This window comes from Leptodactylus fuscus, chromosome 5, assembly GCF_031893055.1.
Source record: "Leptodactylus fuscus isolate aLepFus1 chromosome 5, aLepFus1.hap2, whole genome shotgun sequence".
In the NCBI taxonomy this organism is placed as follows: Eukaryota; Metazoa; Chordata; class Amphibia; order Anura; family Leptodactylidae; genus Leptodactylus; species Leptodactylus fuscus.
This window is the reverse complement of record NC_134269.1, coordinates 118394750-118410253: the sequence shown is the minus strand read 5'-3', so window position 1 is coordinate 118410253 and position 15504 is coordinate 118394750. Positions and strand designations below refer to the sequence as shown.

General features: G+C 40.7%; 1 protein-coding gene across 4 annotated transcripts; it reads right to left on the bottom strand.

Annotated features, from left to right (window-relative positions):
- Positions 1–524: 524 nt before the first annotated feature.
- Positions 525–12787, bottom strand: CBLL1 (Cbl proto-oncogene like 1). Of its 4 annotated transcripts, none has more exons than XM_075274062.1 (7): positions 12725–12787; positions 9450–9617; positions 8447–8547; positions 5424–5507; positions 4810–4883; positions 4421–4462; positions 525–1989 (listed from the first exon to the last, which is right to left on the bottom strand). In XM_075274062.1, exons 1-7 carry the CDS (start codon positions 12735–12737, stop codon positions 957–959), a joined length of 1515 nt encoding a protein of 504 aa, XP_075130163.1. In that variant the 5' UTR covers positions 12738–12787; the 3' UTR covers positions 525–956. The 4 variants fall into 4 exon arrangements, with proteins under 4 accessions (XP_075130163.1, XP_075130164.1, XP_075130165.1 ...); XM_075274063.1 differs by having other exon boundaries at positions 8447–8544; XM_075274064.1 differs by having other exon boundaries at positions 9459–9617.
- Positions 12788–15504: the final 2717 nt, after the last annotated feature.

Below are 15504 nucleotides of genomic sequence, written 5' to 3'. Positions count from 1 at the left end.
GTACTAGAGTGGATGGCGATTCAACAAGTGATGCTTCATTTGATCTTGTAAACTACCAGCAGCCTGTACCTTAAATGTTTCTAATCCCAGACAAACCTTTCAAATATTCTTCACACAGTAAAAGGCCTTCTCCAGGACTATGATACTAAGCTCCATTTCGTCTTCTCAGTAAGTGACATATCAGTTTGATTATATGGCTGTGAAGCAGCTCACTGCCATTCCAATGAGCCAAGCTATAGCATGACCACATAACCAATGGCATTAATATCACGGTTTGAGAAGAGGTAATGGGAGGCTCAGTATCCTGGATAATAACTCAATATGCGTTATGCTCATCTATAAAAATACATTTATTTTATGTAATATTTACTAGTAGTTATAATTAGAGCATTACTAGTGTGTAACATACAAAAACATGTCTGTCTATTTTCATAAACTAGGAATCCTAGTGTAGACTTGTGTTGATGTCAATGGAATATGCACAGAATAAACCTAAAACACAACATAAAACTGATGTTCATTATCTATCGGTTCTAGCAAAGTATATTTATTTACCACTGGTAAGAATACCAGACTACAGCACAGCAGTTTTTACTGCATCATATATCACACCATTTAAAGGGTAAAGGATACAACTGTACAATTAAATATACATTCATTTTAAACAGATTCATTAACCATCACAACTGATACCTAAAGATGTGTTGTAAAAAGAAAACCGGAAAATTCAGAAGCAAAGTGTTAAGAGACTTTAAAATGTTAGTGCTATGGAGAAAAAAAAAAACCACTATATTTTATTTAGACAAATTACATAATTAAGAAAGTTTCTGGTTAAAGGATATTGATTTAAGAGTAAAATAATATGTACATACCAGAACCTAAAATAGTCTATAAACAGCAATACAAGTTCAATGTGATCAAGCATAAAAATAAAATCTAGAAGTTCAAAAGAAAAGTCATTGGTAATATGGCCTGTACCTAGCCTGATCAGGATGATGCGGCCCAGGAATAGGGGCTTGATTCGGAGGGCCCTGCATTCGTGGAGGTGGAGGAGGTCCCCGAGGTGCGGGCCATATGCCTGGGCTTATTCCCCCTGGCTGTGTGAAAGGTGGGCTAAGAGTTCCTTGCTCTTCATTAAATTGTGGTAAAGAGTTAGGATTATAATGATGTGGAGGTGGGGCATTTACAGGTGGGCCACCATGTTGTGGTGGTGGAGGTCCTGGAGGAGGATGATTCATATAGGGTGGCAACTGAGCAATTATATGTCCTGGTGGAGGTGTGATTGGTGGTGGAGCAGTTGTCAAGGGTGGTGGGGGTCCTTGGCTGTATACCATGTGGGGTGTACCAGCTCCTTGAGGTGGGTGTTGCATTGGATGACTTATTGGAGGTGGTGGTGGAGGAGGTGGTGCATAATGTTGCTGGGGAGGCATAATATGATGAGGATGAGTTACTACTGGTTGACCAGGATACTCAGGGTGATGAAGAGATGGACCCGGTGCTTGAGGAGCTTCTCTAGCCCCAGAACCAGAATCATCTTGTATAGGTACGGTTATTAAATTGCTGTGTTTTCTAGTATTAATTCTGAACGCATCTTGAGGAACATTGCGAGGTGGAGGTGGAGCCATGGACATTTCAGCAGGAGAAGCACGCATATCTTCATGTTGCTGATTAAAATGCTCATGAGGAACATGTTGAATAGGTGGCGGGGGCATCAGTATGTGTTGCTTTGGTGGCATGTGACTCAAAAGGTGTTTATCTGGGGGCATAATAAAACGATCAGCCAAATCAGTGGGTGGTGGTGCCATAGGAGGATGGATTGGTTCAGGTGGAGGCCGAGTGGCTGGCTTCGCCGCTCTCATATGTCGATGATTAATATGCGCTTGCAGGTCTCTCTGAGACAGATACGTTCTCTTGCATCCTTGCACAATACTGCACATATAGAGTGTTCCACGTGCACATTGCTCAATCCTTTGAACTGGATCATTACAGCTGAAAGAAAGAATATCTTATTTCAGATATTGAATAGATGTATTACAATTATAGTACTCAACAGAGCACTCCCACAATTTTTTATTCTCTAACCTGATAAAGTTACATGATGTAATTTGTATCTTAAAAAAAAGCAAGCTTCTTACTGTTGTCTGTATTTGGGAGTTATTTGGTCATGTGACCAGCAGTCAGACTCAAACAGACTTCCTGCCCGCACAGGATACTGTGTCAAGTTTGTCTATTAATTCCTTTCTCTATTCAATGTTTGTCTCAAAGGAATCAACAGATAAACTGACTTCTTATCCACACATAGGACGCTGCAGCAGTTTAAGGGTATGTTCATACAGCAGAACTGAGTTACTTTTGAGGCAGATTCTATCCAGCATCTGCTTTCTATTGTTTTCAATGGGAAGGAGATATTGAAGCAGGAGTCTGAAAAAAATAGGCATCCTCTTAGATCTTAGCATAGATGAAAAACTCTCCTGATTATTCCGATTGCTAGTCACATGATACCAAGCTGAGGACCAAGAGGGACCAGGAAACTCATAAAACAGCCACCAGTAAAAAGACTATGTACATTTTAACAACCTAGGGAATAGTCAACTTAAACATTTCTAAATCTAGAAAAGCACACCATTGCTCTGGAGTGCCCAACCAAATAGGTAGGTTGGAGCCGTAGGTTTAACCATAACTTAAAAAACAACCTTAGGGTGCATGCACACTACGTAACGCCGGGCGTGTATGAGAGCCGTACACGCCGGCGTTACAGCAGGGCTGCCGAACACTTCCCATTCACTTCAATGGGAGCGCTCGTAAACGCCGCTGTTACGAGCGCTCCCATTGAAGTGAATGGGAAGTGTTCGGCAGTCTGCCGTAATGCCGGCGTGTACGGCTCTCATACACGCCCGGCGTTACTCAGTGTGCATGCACCCTTAAACTGCAAAATTATGAACATGCTAAGGGCTGGATTCACACTGGTGTTGGAGACTCCACAGCAGAATGCTGCAAGATTTTATAGTAAAAATGATGAAAACCCAGCAGACCCCATTATAATTTATGGGGTCCACCAGGTAACTGCTTTTTAAGCAGGCAGGGTCTCCCTCTATTAAGAAAAACCTTTCGTAAAGAGGAAATGCAGACCAACCAAGCAAACCGTATATTGGTGCACTCATTTTTACCCTTTTCCCTTATAATATTGATGACTTTTCCTCAGCATAGGTCACCAGTATCAAATTTGTGGTGGCCTACACATGGTACCCCCTCAGCTCAGTGGCACTATAAAATGAACAGAGTCATAAGCAGACTGTTTTCTATGGTTTAGACTCCAGGCCAAGTTACTGTGGCTCAGCTTCAATGCCGCTGATGAGTGGGGGCATCAATATCATACGCTCAAGACTTTACTTCTTATTAGCTGGTTTATAGTAAACAAGATCATACAAGTCATATTTCATTTGATTAGAGTCCTTATTTTACACCTCCATCATACTGTACAGAGCTGGCAATATTTAATCCCATAAAAACAGAAAAATTTGAATCCCTAAAAGGAAATTATTGCATTACAGCAGGAAAAGGAATTATGTACAAGAAAAAGTTTACTCAAATTGATATATTAGAAAGGAAAATAACGTAAATGTTAAATAATAAAATGTACGTGTTGCAGTGGTGGGTGAACTTCCTCTGGAAGTAACTGCCAAAACTATTTTCTGTATACTTACTCAGCTCGCTTGATGTTCAGAGGACAGAAGAACGGGGACTTATGAGTCATTTGGAAAAAAAATTGCCAATATGTCTATATACTATGATCAGGGGATAATCATACACATCAGGGAGAGTGTGTGCCTACATAGGCAGTACAGAGACTTACAAGTCATTCCTGCTCTGCTAGGGATCCTGGGTAAAAATAGACAAATCTATTCTCCAGGATGTAATTAGGAGAACAGTGCACTCTGTATGCCGCCCTCTAGAGGGCAGCATCCTTAACATCATCATTAGAAATACTAATTACATCTTCTCTGAGCATCCTTTTCTTGTACAAGTCTTAGGGTGCATTCACACTACGGAACGCCAGCGTGTATCACAGCCGTACACGCCGGCGCTACAGCAGGGCTGCCGGACACTTCCCATTCATTTCTATGGGAGCCGGCATGCGAGCGTTCCCCATAGAAATGAATGGACTGCTTTTTTCCATTCATTTCTATGGGGAGCGCTCGAATGCCGGCTCCCATAGAAATGAATGGGAAGTGTCCGGCAGCCCTGCTGTAGCGCCCGCGTGTACGGCTGTGATACACGCTGGCGTTACGTAGTGTGAATGCACCCTTAGAAAAACCACTGTTAGTGTAAATACCAAATCCATTTAAAGAACATTTTGCCACCAACACTGTGCAGAGACCTTTAAAGAAAGAAATGAGATGACTATTCATGTAGAACCTACCTCACTCGTTTATAGGTGTCAGTACTCTCTTCAACAAGTGTTCTTTAGGGAAGGGGAAAAAAAGACATTATACCACAAAATAAAAGAAAATAAAGGGATAAAACGAGATTCACATTTTTAAAAGAACAAAATAATGACTAGTCTATTATTGGGGATGTCAGATACACTTTTTGGCAAGTTACATTATCAGAGATAAATAATGGAACTGTACTTAGAATCTAATATTACAAGTAAATCAGTATAAGTAATGATATTAATTATGGTTTTGCCTCAATATGGTTTCTAATTATTATCCACATCAATAATAGAGGGAAATGTACTGAATATACTATACAAAAACAAAAGACAGGCTTTCATATTGAGGCAGACAAAAATGAAGGTAAACTTACCCTGGACAAAGCTTATCAGCCTTTTTCTCATGTAGCAGTGCACAGTCATAACAGAAAACATGCTTGCAAGGAATCTGAAAAATATATAAAAAGAACAAAGGCAGGAGATTTATTTTCTGTGCAGCTTTAGCCAATAGCTGCAGACCAGAAAGTGATGTGTAAAAGGGTCCTCAACCACAGAAAGGGTATAGTTGTAATAGTTGAAATTTTTGATTACTGAAAGCCCCAAAGATTACTAGAGCTGAAGTCCCAAGCACGCTGTAGTGGTAGTGCTACCACTATATCTAAAGTCTATGGGCCCAACAGAGATGACTGAGCACTCTCTCTGTCAGTCCCACCAACTCTAAGGGCAGCAAGGAGGCTCCAAGACTGCAGTTCAGCGATCTCTGGACCATCATTCTAGCAATTTGTGCGAGTTCATGCTGTGGGGCTTTCAGTGAACACATGTTTATTACTTATTCTGTGGGAAAATGCTGAAGGTTGATATAGTAGGGCACACATTTTCACACCAGGAATGCAGCATATCAAATGAATGACCATCCATGTAATGCATGGACATACTGGGTGACCATATCCAGATAAGATAAGTGCACTGTCCTAGTGTTCCCACTTACCATACGTCCATATATTTTGATTGGCAGGCCACATTTGTCACAGAAATGAACAGGTGTATCATCCTTTTCTCCTATGAGATTAAGCTGTGGGGAAAACAAAAACATGTGGAAATGATGTGTAATTCAGAGTATACACCCATGGCATTTTTATCTTTAACCCCTTCCCGACATCCGCCGTCATAGTACGGCGCTGCCGGGAAGGGCTTCCCGCAAACCGCAGTACTATTACTGCGGCTGCATGGTGCGCACACAGAAACTGTGTGCGCACCATGCGCTGCGGGTGTCAGCCGGCACCTCCGGGGTTTCATTTCAAAATGGTGCCGATCGGCACCCCCCGCACCAGTTTCGGGGGGTGCCGGTGTTCGTAGGGGGCAGCCCGGAGTCTGATCAGTGACCCCGGGTCTGCCCCATCACTTACCCCCTCCTCGTACCTGGTTGATCCTGCCTTAAAGGAAGCTGTCAGCCTGTGCATCCACACAGGCTGACAGCTTCCTATACTCTGTAATACACGTGTAATGCAGCGTATATGTAGTGAAGCGGTGATCAGCCGATCACTGCTTCAATCCCCCATGGGGACAGAAAAAAAAAAAAAGTTGGAAAAAATTAAAAATAAAGTTTAAATAAGTTTAAAATAAAATAGAAATACATAAAGACCCAAAAAACCCTTTTTCCCCATATAAAATGTTTTATTATGTAAAATAAAGAAAAAGAGATAAAAACATTACATATTTGGTATCACCGCGTCCGTAATAACCTGAACAATAAAATTAAAGCATTATTTAACCCGAATGGCGAACGCCGTAAAAAAAAAACGTAGAAAACCGCACAAAATAATGATTATTCGCCACCTTTCCCTTACAAAATGTTCAATAAAAAGTAATCAAATGGTCAGATGAAAACCAAAATGGTACCAATAAAAAGAAGAGGTGTTCCCGCAAAAAATAAGCCCTCAACCAGCTCTGTCTAGCGAAAAATAAAAACGTTATGCCTTTCAGAAGATGGCGATGCAAAAATAATTGATTTTTTTTCCCTAAATTGAATTTTATTCTGCAGAAATAGCAACGCATTAAAAAATCATATAAATGAGTTATCGCCGTAACCGTACCGACCCGCAGAATAAAGGTAACATGTTACTTATGCTGTACTCTGCACGGGAAAAAAAATAAATGCTAGAAAGCAATGCCAGAATTGATGTTTCCTTTTACATCCCACCCAGAAAGAGTTAATAAAATGTAGTCAATAAGTTACAGGCCCCAAAATGGTGGCATTGAAAAGTACATCTAATACCGCAAACACCAAGGCCTCATATGGCCACATTGCCAGAAGATAAAAATAAAAATCTAGCTTGTACAATGTGAAGACAAAAACCCCAAAAGTCGCCAAATCATTAGGACATAAGTGGCTGCGACTAGAAGGAAATGTATAATCTGTGCGAGCGTTTTCAGGGGACACCCCATATTTAGAGCTTATGAGAGATAATACACCAGCGCTAATCCCCCAGAATGCCCCTCTTCCCCGTCCGTGTCATAGGAGCTAGTGGGAAAATAGAATGGAATTTGGTGTACCCAATTTACTCCGCACAGCTTACACATTCACTTCGGGGTTACTAATGCTCACTACATCACTTGATAAATTCTTTGAGGGGTGCGGTTTTCAAAATGGGGTCACTTTCTAGAGGTTTCCACTGTTTAACACCTCAAGGGCTTTGTAAATGCGACATGGTGCCTGAAACTGATCACAGCCAGATCTGCCCTCTAAAAGCTCTTTGGCGCGCCTTCCCTTCTGCGTCTCACTGTGCGTCCATATATTAGTTTACACCCACAAGTGGGGTACTATGGTAGTCGGGAGAACTTGCATAACAAATTGTGGGATGCGTTTTCTTCTTTAACCCCTTGTGAATGTGCAAATTCTAGGGCTAAACGAAAATATTAGTAAAATAAAATCAAATTTGAAAATTTCACCTCCATTTTGTATTAATTCCTGTTAAGCACTTATAGGGTTAAATTACTAGGTATATGTTGCTTTGGCTTATTTAAGGGGTGCAGTTTTGAAAATGGGGTGATATATGGGGTTTTTTAATACAAGGGTCTTTCAAAACCCCTTCATAACTGAATTAGTCCCTTAAAAAATGGGTTTTAGAAATTTCTTGAAAATTTTGAATATTGTTGTTTCACTTGTAAACCTTATAAATGTCCGTAAAAATTAAAAGGGCGCCTAAATTTTGATGCCGACATAAAGCAGAGATCTGGGACATGAGATTTATGATGTGAATTTTGGCGGTCTATCTGTATGTAATGTACATCATTTCAAACTTTATAAAATGCATATTTTTCAAAATTTCCACCAAATTTCCTATTTTTTCATAATTAAACACAAAACATATCAACCAAAATTTACCACTAACATGAAGTACAATGTGTTAAGAAAAAACAATCTTAAAATCACTTTGGTAAGTTAAAGCGTTCCAAAGTTATTGCCACGTAAAGTGACATGTCAGTTTTGAAAAATCGAGCTTGGTCAGGAAGTCAAAAAGTGCCATCGGCGGGAAGGGGTTAAAATCTGTCCATTGGTCAAAATATATAGCTCTTGGAAGAACCTTTAATTTTCGATCAGAAAAATAAGAGGATCCCGCCCACCTGGTGAATAAGAGCTACCGTAATTTATATATAACCTTCCAGTGTCCATATCTTTTGATTGGATGGATGGAAGGATTTAATACACACACCAAACTGATTAATAGCACGGCAAGAATACATTAAGGCTAGCATTTGAGTTTAGAAATTTCTAACCTCCGCTCCAATCAGAACAGGGGGCATAAGTCCCCTATTTTCTTTATCAGAAGGGGTCTGAGTGGTCAGACCCCCACTGATCAGCAAGTTACCCACCAACCAATGGATGGGGTAAAACACCTTTAATAACTTTTACTATGTAAACAATATCAATTTATTGGATACTGCTTATTGATCAATATGTACAAAGTGAAGACACTACCAATGTTAGTATACATTACACTAAAACTGTACCTTAAAGTCCCAAAAAACATGAGCGGGAAATCTTCTTTGATTGCCAAACATATCACCTCCCTTGTTGTCATATCGTTCATCTTCATTATAATCAAAGCCTTCTTGAAGGAATTAAAAAAACAAAACAAAAAAAACAAAACAGTTATAGGTTAGGGATAAGTGATTTTACCTAAAAATAAAATCTTGATTTAATAAAGGTTATAGCCGATTCTTGTTTTTAATCTAATTTTTCTTGCATTTACTTAAAGAAAGTAAAAAGAAAAAAAAAAAAAAGGTCAGAAATATGACACAGTGAGAAAAGGTCAGACATACTTGACGAAGGGTTACTGACCTAACTCCCCAACTAGTGACTACAGAGAAGAAATTGTATATCATAGCTTGTAGCTGGCCAAAAATGACTGCCGGGAAATATATATTAGCTGCAGGAGAGGGGTTGGCATTAATTTCATGATTCTGATGAAAATCAGCATTATACTTTAAAAAGATTAATCAAACTTATTTAATTGCCCAGCCATACTAGAGGTACCAATGCCAACAATATAGAAAATAAATGTCACGAAAACGTGCACAGTAAGTTACAACTTGGAGGAATACAATCCACATTGAGGCTAAGACCCCATGCATTGAATCGCTGCAAAAAAAAAAAAAAAAAAGCTGCAGAAAAGCAGTGTTTTTCACAGACAGTCCATAGTTTTTTCCTTTGCGGACCTTGTCTCTATTATACTTAAACAGAACCACAAGCATTTCTGTTGGTATAACCAACATGCTGCAATTTACAAAAAAATCAACTGCTTTTGAAATTGCAGCATTTCCGCTGCAAATTTTTTTTTTTTTTTCCAATGTGTGGATGGGATTAGCCACAATCCCATGCACTTTGCAGGTTCTGTAATACGTGACGTTTTTTCCGCGGCCTGAGATTAAACGTAACATTAATGTAGAAAGCAGGGCGTGTAATGTGGAACAGGATGATGGCTAACTAGAACTACTTGGCAAGAAGCTATACCTTCTTCACCTTGCTGAGGCTTTGATGGGATCCTGTTCATATTCCTCATTGGTCGAGCTGACAATTTGCTTTTGTTTGGCTGTTTGGATATCAGTTTAATTGGAATCCGTCTTCTGACGTCCAGTCCACTCAGAGATCCCATGCTGTTTGTACCTTGTAAATCATTGTCTTAAAAAAAAAAAAAATGGAAAAAAAGACATAAGTTAGTAATGATTGCACTTATATGAACCTTATAGACTAGTTTCACACAGGCTGGGAAAAACGGCCCTTGTGTTGGCTACATTTACCAGCCCACACACAGCTCATCTAAACTGTACTCAACATGATCTTTGAGATGAGCCATGTTAAGGCATGTAAATTTGGACTGTTTGTCCTCTGTCAAACACAGCCATGTGAAACCAGTAGACATCTGACCTACAATGAACTTGTCAGCAGGGCTGTGGAGTCGGCAGACCACTAATTCTTAACTCCTTCATAAATTACCAACAGCCATGGTAGGCCGATTCAATAAAAAGCCAGTGATTGAATTCCTATGAAAATTAATATGTAACAATCTATGTATCTAATTCCACATTATATATGTTATATATGGAGAAACAATTTAAATGGGTTGTCCCACGAAGTAAAGTCTGTAGAACCTTCCACCAGCTCCACGTGGTTGAATGAAGAAGGACTGGTGGTGGTCAGCGTTCCCATTGCAGTGTATGGGAGCGCTGAACAGCACACTCAGCCTGTCTGAGCTCAGGTTTAAAGTGGTAGCGGGAGAAAGGTCATGCAGACTTTGAATTGTAGGACAACCTCTTTAATTTTAAAGCTGGAGTCAGTAACTTTTTCTTTCCTGATTCCATTGATCTATTTGTGAAGGAAAGGTGGCCATACAAAGATGAATGGCAGCCAGAGCAATGATTTTAGCAGGAGCGAATATGTATGGCAGATTTTAAAGAAAGGCTAGGAATATTCCAACATGGCCAGTCCTTTGCACTGAAAGGAAATAAGCCACCTGTAAGTGTATGGCAGAAGCCTACTCCCCTATCCATATTGAAAATGCTTGTGCGCTCAGGGGAACAGAGTGTATATGTATATGGCACTGGTCCGAAGGAATAGCTGTTACCTGGACAAGCATTTGGACAACAGTTTTTGAAATGTATGACCAGTCTATGGATTCATAGGTAGGCAGGGCGTGTAACATTTTGCACTGCAAGCTAGTGCTATGTAAGCAACAGGAAACTGAAATGCTAAATATTAGTTACTAATGGTTTTACAATTGCCTTTTTGCAATATCAAACTTAATCCTCTTTTTATTATATAGCATCATCATATTCCGTTGCGCTTACACTTATTGTCAACATTATCCCATATAGAGATCACTCCTATAAACCTATTTTAGTAGAAAGCAGGTTCTACAGTTCTCACTAGCAATGCTCTAAGTATTGGCAAAGAGATCAATGGCGTATTCACTGTGTATGGACTGTATGTACAGATATAAGGCGCCAAAGGAAGAATAGCTGAACCTCTGGTTTTATATTACTTACAAAACGCCTTTTAGTGTCATATATAGGGTTGTGGATCAATAATCAATTCAGGTGCTCAACAGCGTAGCTTTAGGTGAATGCTTTATTCTCACACTTCAGTGTTATCTAATTGTTCATCAAAGAAGTGCAATCCAATGAAATGTTAAAGTTTTTGGTCCACAAAAGGACCTTCCTCAGACTGGATTGCCAATGAATTTCGAGCTAGATGAAGAAAATGTGCTGGTATACCACTATAGGAAGTGTCGATTACATAACACTGACGTGTGAGGATAATGTATTCACCTAAAGCTACATAATCAAGTTCCTGAATTGATTATTGATCTGAATTTGAAATCCTTTCAGTGCACCATTACCATATCAATCTTCTGGAGTGTCATGATTAATCTAACATATACAGGATTGTGCAGATGGAAAAAAAAAAAAAAAAAAAAGGATTACGCCAAGAACAATATTTAAACTCTATTGACATGATAGTTGAGAAATTGCTGACTGTGGTGGTGGGGGGGGGGGAATAACCGCTGAGACTACACCTATTTTGAGAATGGCGTGAATTCTACTCCGTTATGAATGCTACCAAGGACTGCAGTTCTACGCTGGGGGGAATGGGGAAAGAAGGGGTGCACTAAATACAAAATAGGATAAACTCCATTTTGATACAATAGATGTTAGAAATAAGTGGCTCAAAGAAGGTACTCCCTAGACCGGCATAGATCCAATAGGGGGCACTATAGGCAATACCCCTTGTGTCCACTTCAAACAAGGCAGGTTAGGGATGCATCTAGGAGAGCCATATTTAGTTACTAATTGGAACACTCTGCAACTAAACATGGCAGGTTGGATGGTGTGTTAGCCGTGCTTGCCAGACCAGTGGCACCTACTGGATCCATGCCACAGCAAGGAGAACTATCACTTAGGCTAGGTTCACATCTGCGTTCAGGTTTCCATTTGGGGGGGGGAGGGTTTGCTTGGGGACCCCCAAACAGAAATCTAATCTGTTTTTTAAAAAAGGTGGTTATTTGTGGAAAGCTGCAGACCCCATAAACTATAATGGTCCATGTGGTTTCTGCACAAACAGGGTAAAAAATGCAGAGGGGAATGGAATCCCCAAACAGTGCAAGCGCTGGTGTGAACCCAGCCTAAATCACTTGTTTCTAGAATCCACCGCTGTGACAATGGCACAGACAGCAGAATCCCAGGTATAATACAGAATCTCATATTAATCAGATACACATAGTACTCTATGCCCAGTGATGATTTCATATTACATATTACTGAATAGCAGACCACACACTGTCTCCAACAGCAGTGAGTAAAGAGTGCCAGGCTAGCAGAGCGCCCATATAGGATATGCCCCTGCAGGAGTGTTACACAGCACTAGTGGGAAGCCAGCAAGTACTGCACACACAGCTACAGCACTGAGGCATGGGCGCCCCTGCATGTAATGACACTGCTGGCAGAGCCCGGGATACCAGGGTAAGCCTGGCTGTATTAGGGATCACTAGCAGGCAATAGCTGGCTGCCCACCAGTCTGCGGTGACAGGAGGTGGGTCTCACGATGCCCAATGCTAACCGGAAGCAGCGGCGTAACAAGGCCCCAGCTCCGCACCAGGCTCCCTGCACGCAGCACTCCTCATAACCAGCTAGCTCCGGTGACCGCCATTACAAGGAGTGCTGGCCCGGCAACACGCAGTGCGGAGAACACTGTGATCGCCAGTAGTGCGCTCATCTCCCCGCTCTACTCACCACTATGGTCCATGATGCGGCGCGGGGCACACCGGGAGCGGAAGCTACAGAGCGCTCCAAGGAAGAGGAAAGAACGAAGCCGCCGTCCCCCTGCGATGCGCATGTGCAGAAACTACTGCTTGCAACGCGCATGCCCGAGAACTCTAGCTGAGTAGTAGCGCGGGAAGTGTGTTTTTGTACTGGCCAGTAGGCTGAGGAGATCGGGATATGGATGGCTGATAATACTATGGGGCAGTTACTGTGGAAATTGTGCTAGGGTTTTATGCCTTTTGCGCCACAAATGTTTCCACCACATTTATTAAAAAGAATATGTCACTAGAACCCAGCACACCTACCTACAGTCATGGCCAAAAGTTTTGAGAATGACACAAATCTTATATTTTCACATGATCTGCTGCCCTCTGGTTTTTATGTGTGTTTGTCAGATGTTTTTATCACATACAGAAATAGAATTGCAACACTGGTCAACAAATTTTCAAAAGTTGTTTGTTTCTGAAATGAAATGAGTCCTTCCCTAATGATTTTTATGTGCTGAATTCAAATATCACAAGGAAAACTGTCAATTGGCTCTAGTTTCTATGATATCGAAGAGTTCTCATTTTACTGTTTTGTGAATTGTATAGAATATGATACATATTTATTACTTCTGCAATAATAGAGGTGCAAGTTTACAGTTTTTAAAATTTTGGAAATATATTCTTAGGAAACTTAGTTCTATCTAAAATCAACTATAATTTATAGTCATATCTAAGAATTTTTTACAAATGAAGTATGTTTATTGAACTTTGGAACGTAGATCCTTATTGAATTGCTATTCGGCTCCTTTACTCACGTCTCTTGTATTCAGACATGGGATTGTCTCTGATAATTGTCCAGCAGTAGTCTGCAAGCATTGATGGGTTCCATTTACCCTGATATCTCTTTTCCATAGTCGCAATTTCCTGATGAAATTGTTTACCATGTTCATCGCTCACCGCTCCACAGTTTGGTGCAAAGAAGTCTAGATGAGAGTGTAAGAAATGAATCTTTAAAGACATGTTACATCCCAGGTTTTTATATGCCTTCAGGAGATTTTCAACCAACTCTTCATAATTATCTGCTTTGGTGTTTCCCAAGAAATTAGTCACGACTAACTTGAATGCTTCCCATGCAGTCTTTTCTTTGCCACGCAGCAAATGGTAAAACTCGTCATCTTGAAGAAGCATATGAATCTGAGGACCAATAAAGACTCCTGCTTTTATGTTTGCTTCACTCAACCTTGAAAACTTACAGAGGAGATATTTGAATGCCTCTTCATTTCTATCCATTGCCTTTACAAAATTCTTCATAAGACCAAGCTTGATATGTAAAGGAGGTAACAGAATCTTTCCTGCTTGAACAAGTGCTGGATGCATAACATTTTTAGCCCCTGGCTGCAGTGACTTTCTGAGTGGCCAGTCTCTTTTCTTGTAGTGTTCTGATCTTGCACGACTGTCCCACTCACATAGGAAGCAGCAGTACTTGGTGTATCCTTCCTGTAGACCAAGCACTAGCGCTACCAACTTCAAGTCACCACAGATGTTGATCATAGTTTATGCATCTCAAGAGCTCTTTCATGTTGTTATAGGTTTCCTTCATATGAACAGCATAACCAATTGGAACTGATGGTAGTGCATTGCCATTGTGAAGTAAGACAGCTTTAAGACTTAGCTTTGATGAATCGATAAATAGCCTCCACTCATCGGGGTTATAGCTGATTTTGAGAGCATCCATTAAACCACAAACGTTATTGCATACAACAAGATCACTCTCCATGAAGAAGAATTGGACAAGAGACTGTTGATGGTTCCTAAAGAAAGAAATTCGAACATCATCTGCCAACAGATTCCACTGTTGAAGTCTGGAACCTAAGAGCTCAGCCTTACTCTTGGGCAGGTCTAGGTCTCTAACAAGATCGTTAAGTTCACTTTGCGATATAAGGTGCGGTTCAGTGGAGAGTGATGCAGGAAAGTCTGGATCTGACGAGGTAGATGGTTCGTGACAAACTCCTTCTTCTTCCTCATCAGTGGAATCGAGCGAGAATGTTTCTGGAGCATTTGGAACTGGCAATTCTTCAGAATGAGCTACTGGGCGTATCGCAGATGGAATATTCGGATACTGTAAAGTCCACTTCTTTCTTTTTGAAATTCCTTTCCCAATTGGAGGCACCTTGCAGAAGTAGCAATTGTCACTATGGTCAGATGGCTCTCTCCAGACCATTGGCACTACAAACGGCATAGACTGTCTCTTCCGGTTCAATCACTGTCTGAGATTTGAAGAACATGTATTACAGCATATGTGTGGAGCCCAACTCTTGTCCTGGTCGCCTATTTTGAAGCCAAAATACAGGTGGTAGGCTTTCTTAACCAAATATAAATCCTATTAATATTATAAATGTGAAAGTTTGTGAGTTTGGATGTTCGGATGTTTGTTCCTCAATCACGGAAAAACCGCTCGACTGATTTGGCTGAAATTTTCCACAAACATAGTTAATACACCCGATTGCGCAATAGGCTACTTTTCGTCACAATAGCGCACATACGTTTGTGCCAGGACCCCCACAAAACCCAAACTCACACCACCAACTCTGCAATCTCACACACTTTGGACCATAGCAAGCCACAAAATTCATATTGCCCTCTACAGCCTCGCCCCTAACCCCACACAATCTCATATACATATACTTTACCACTTTGCCCCTCACCTTAACGATACTCCAGGAGGCGCTCTTTAACGCCCCGGAGCAGCCATGTTTGCCGACC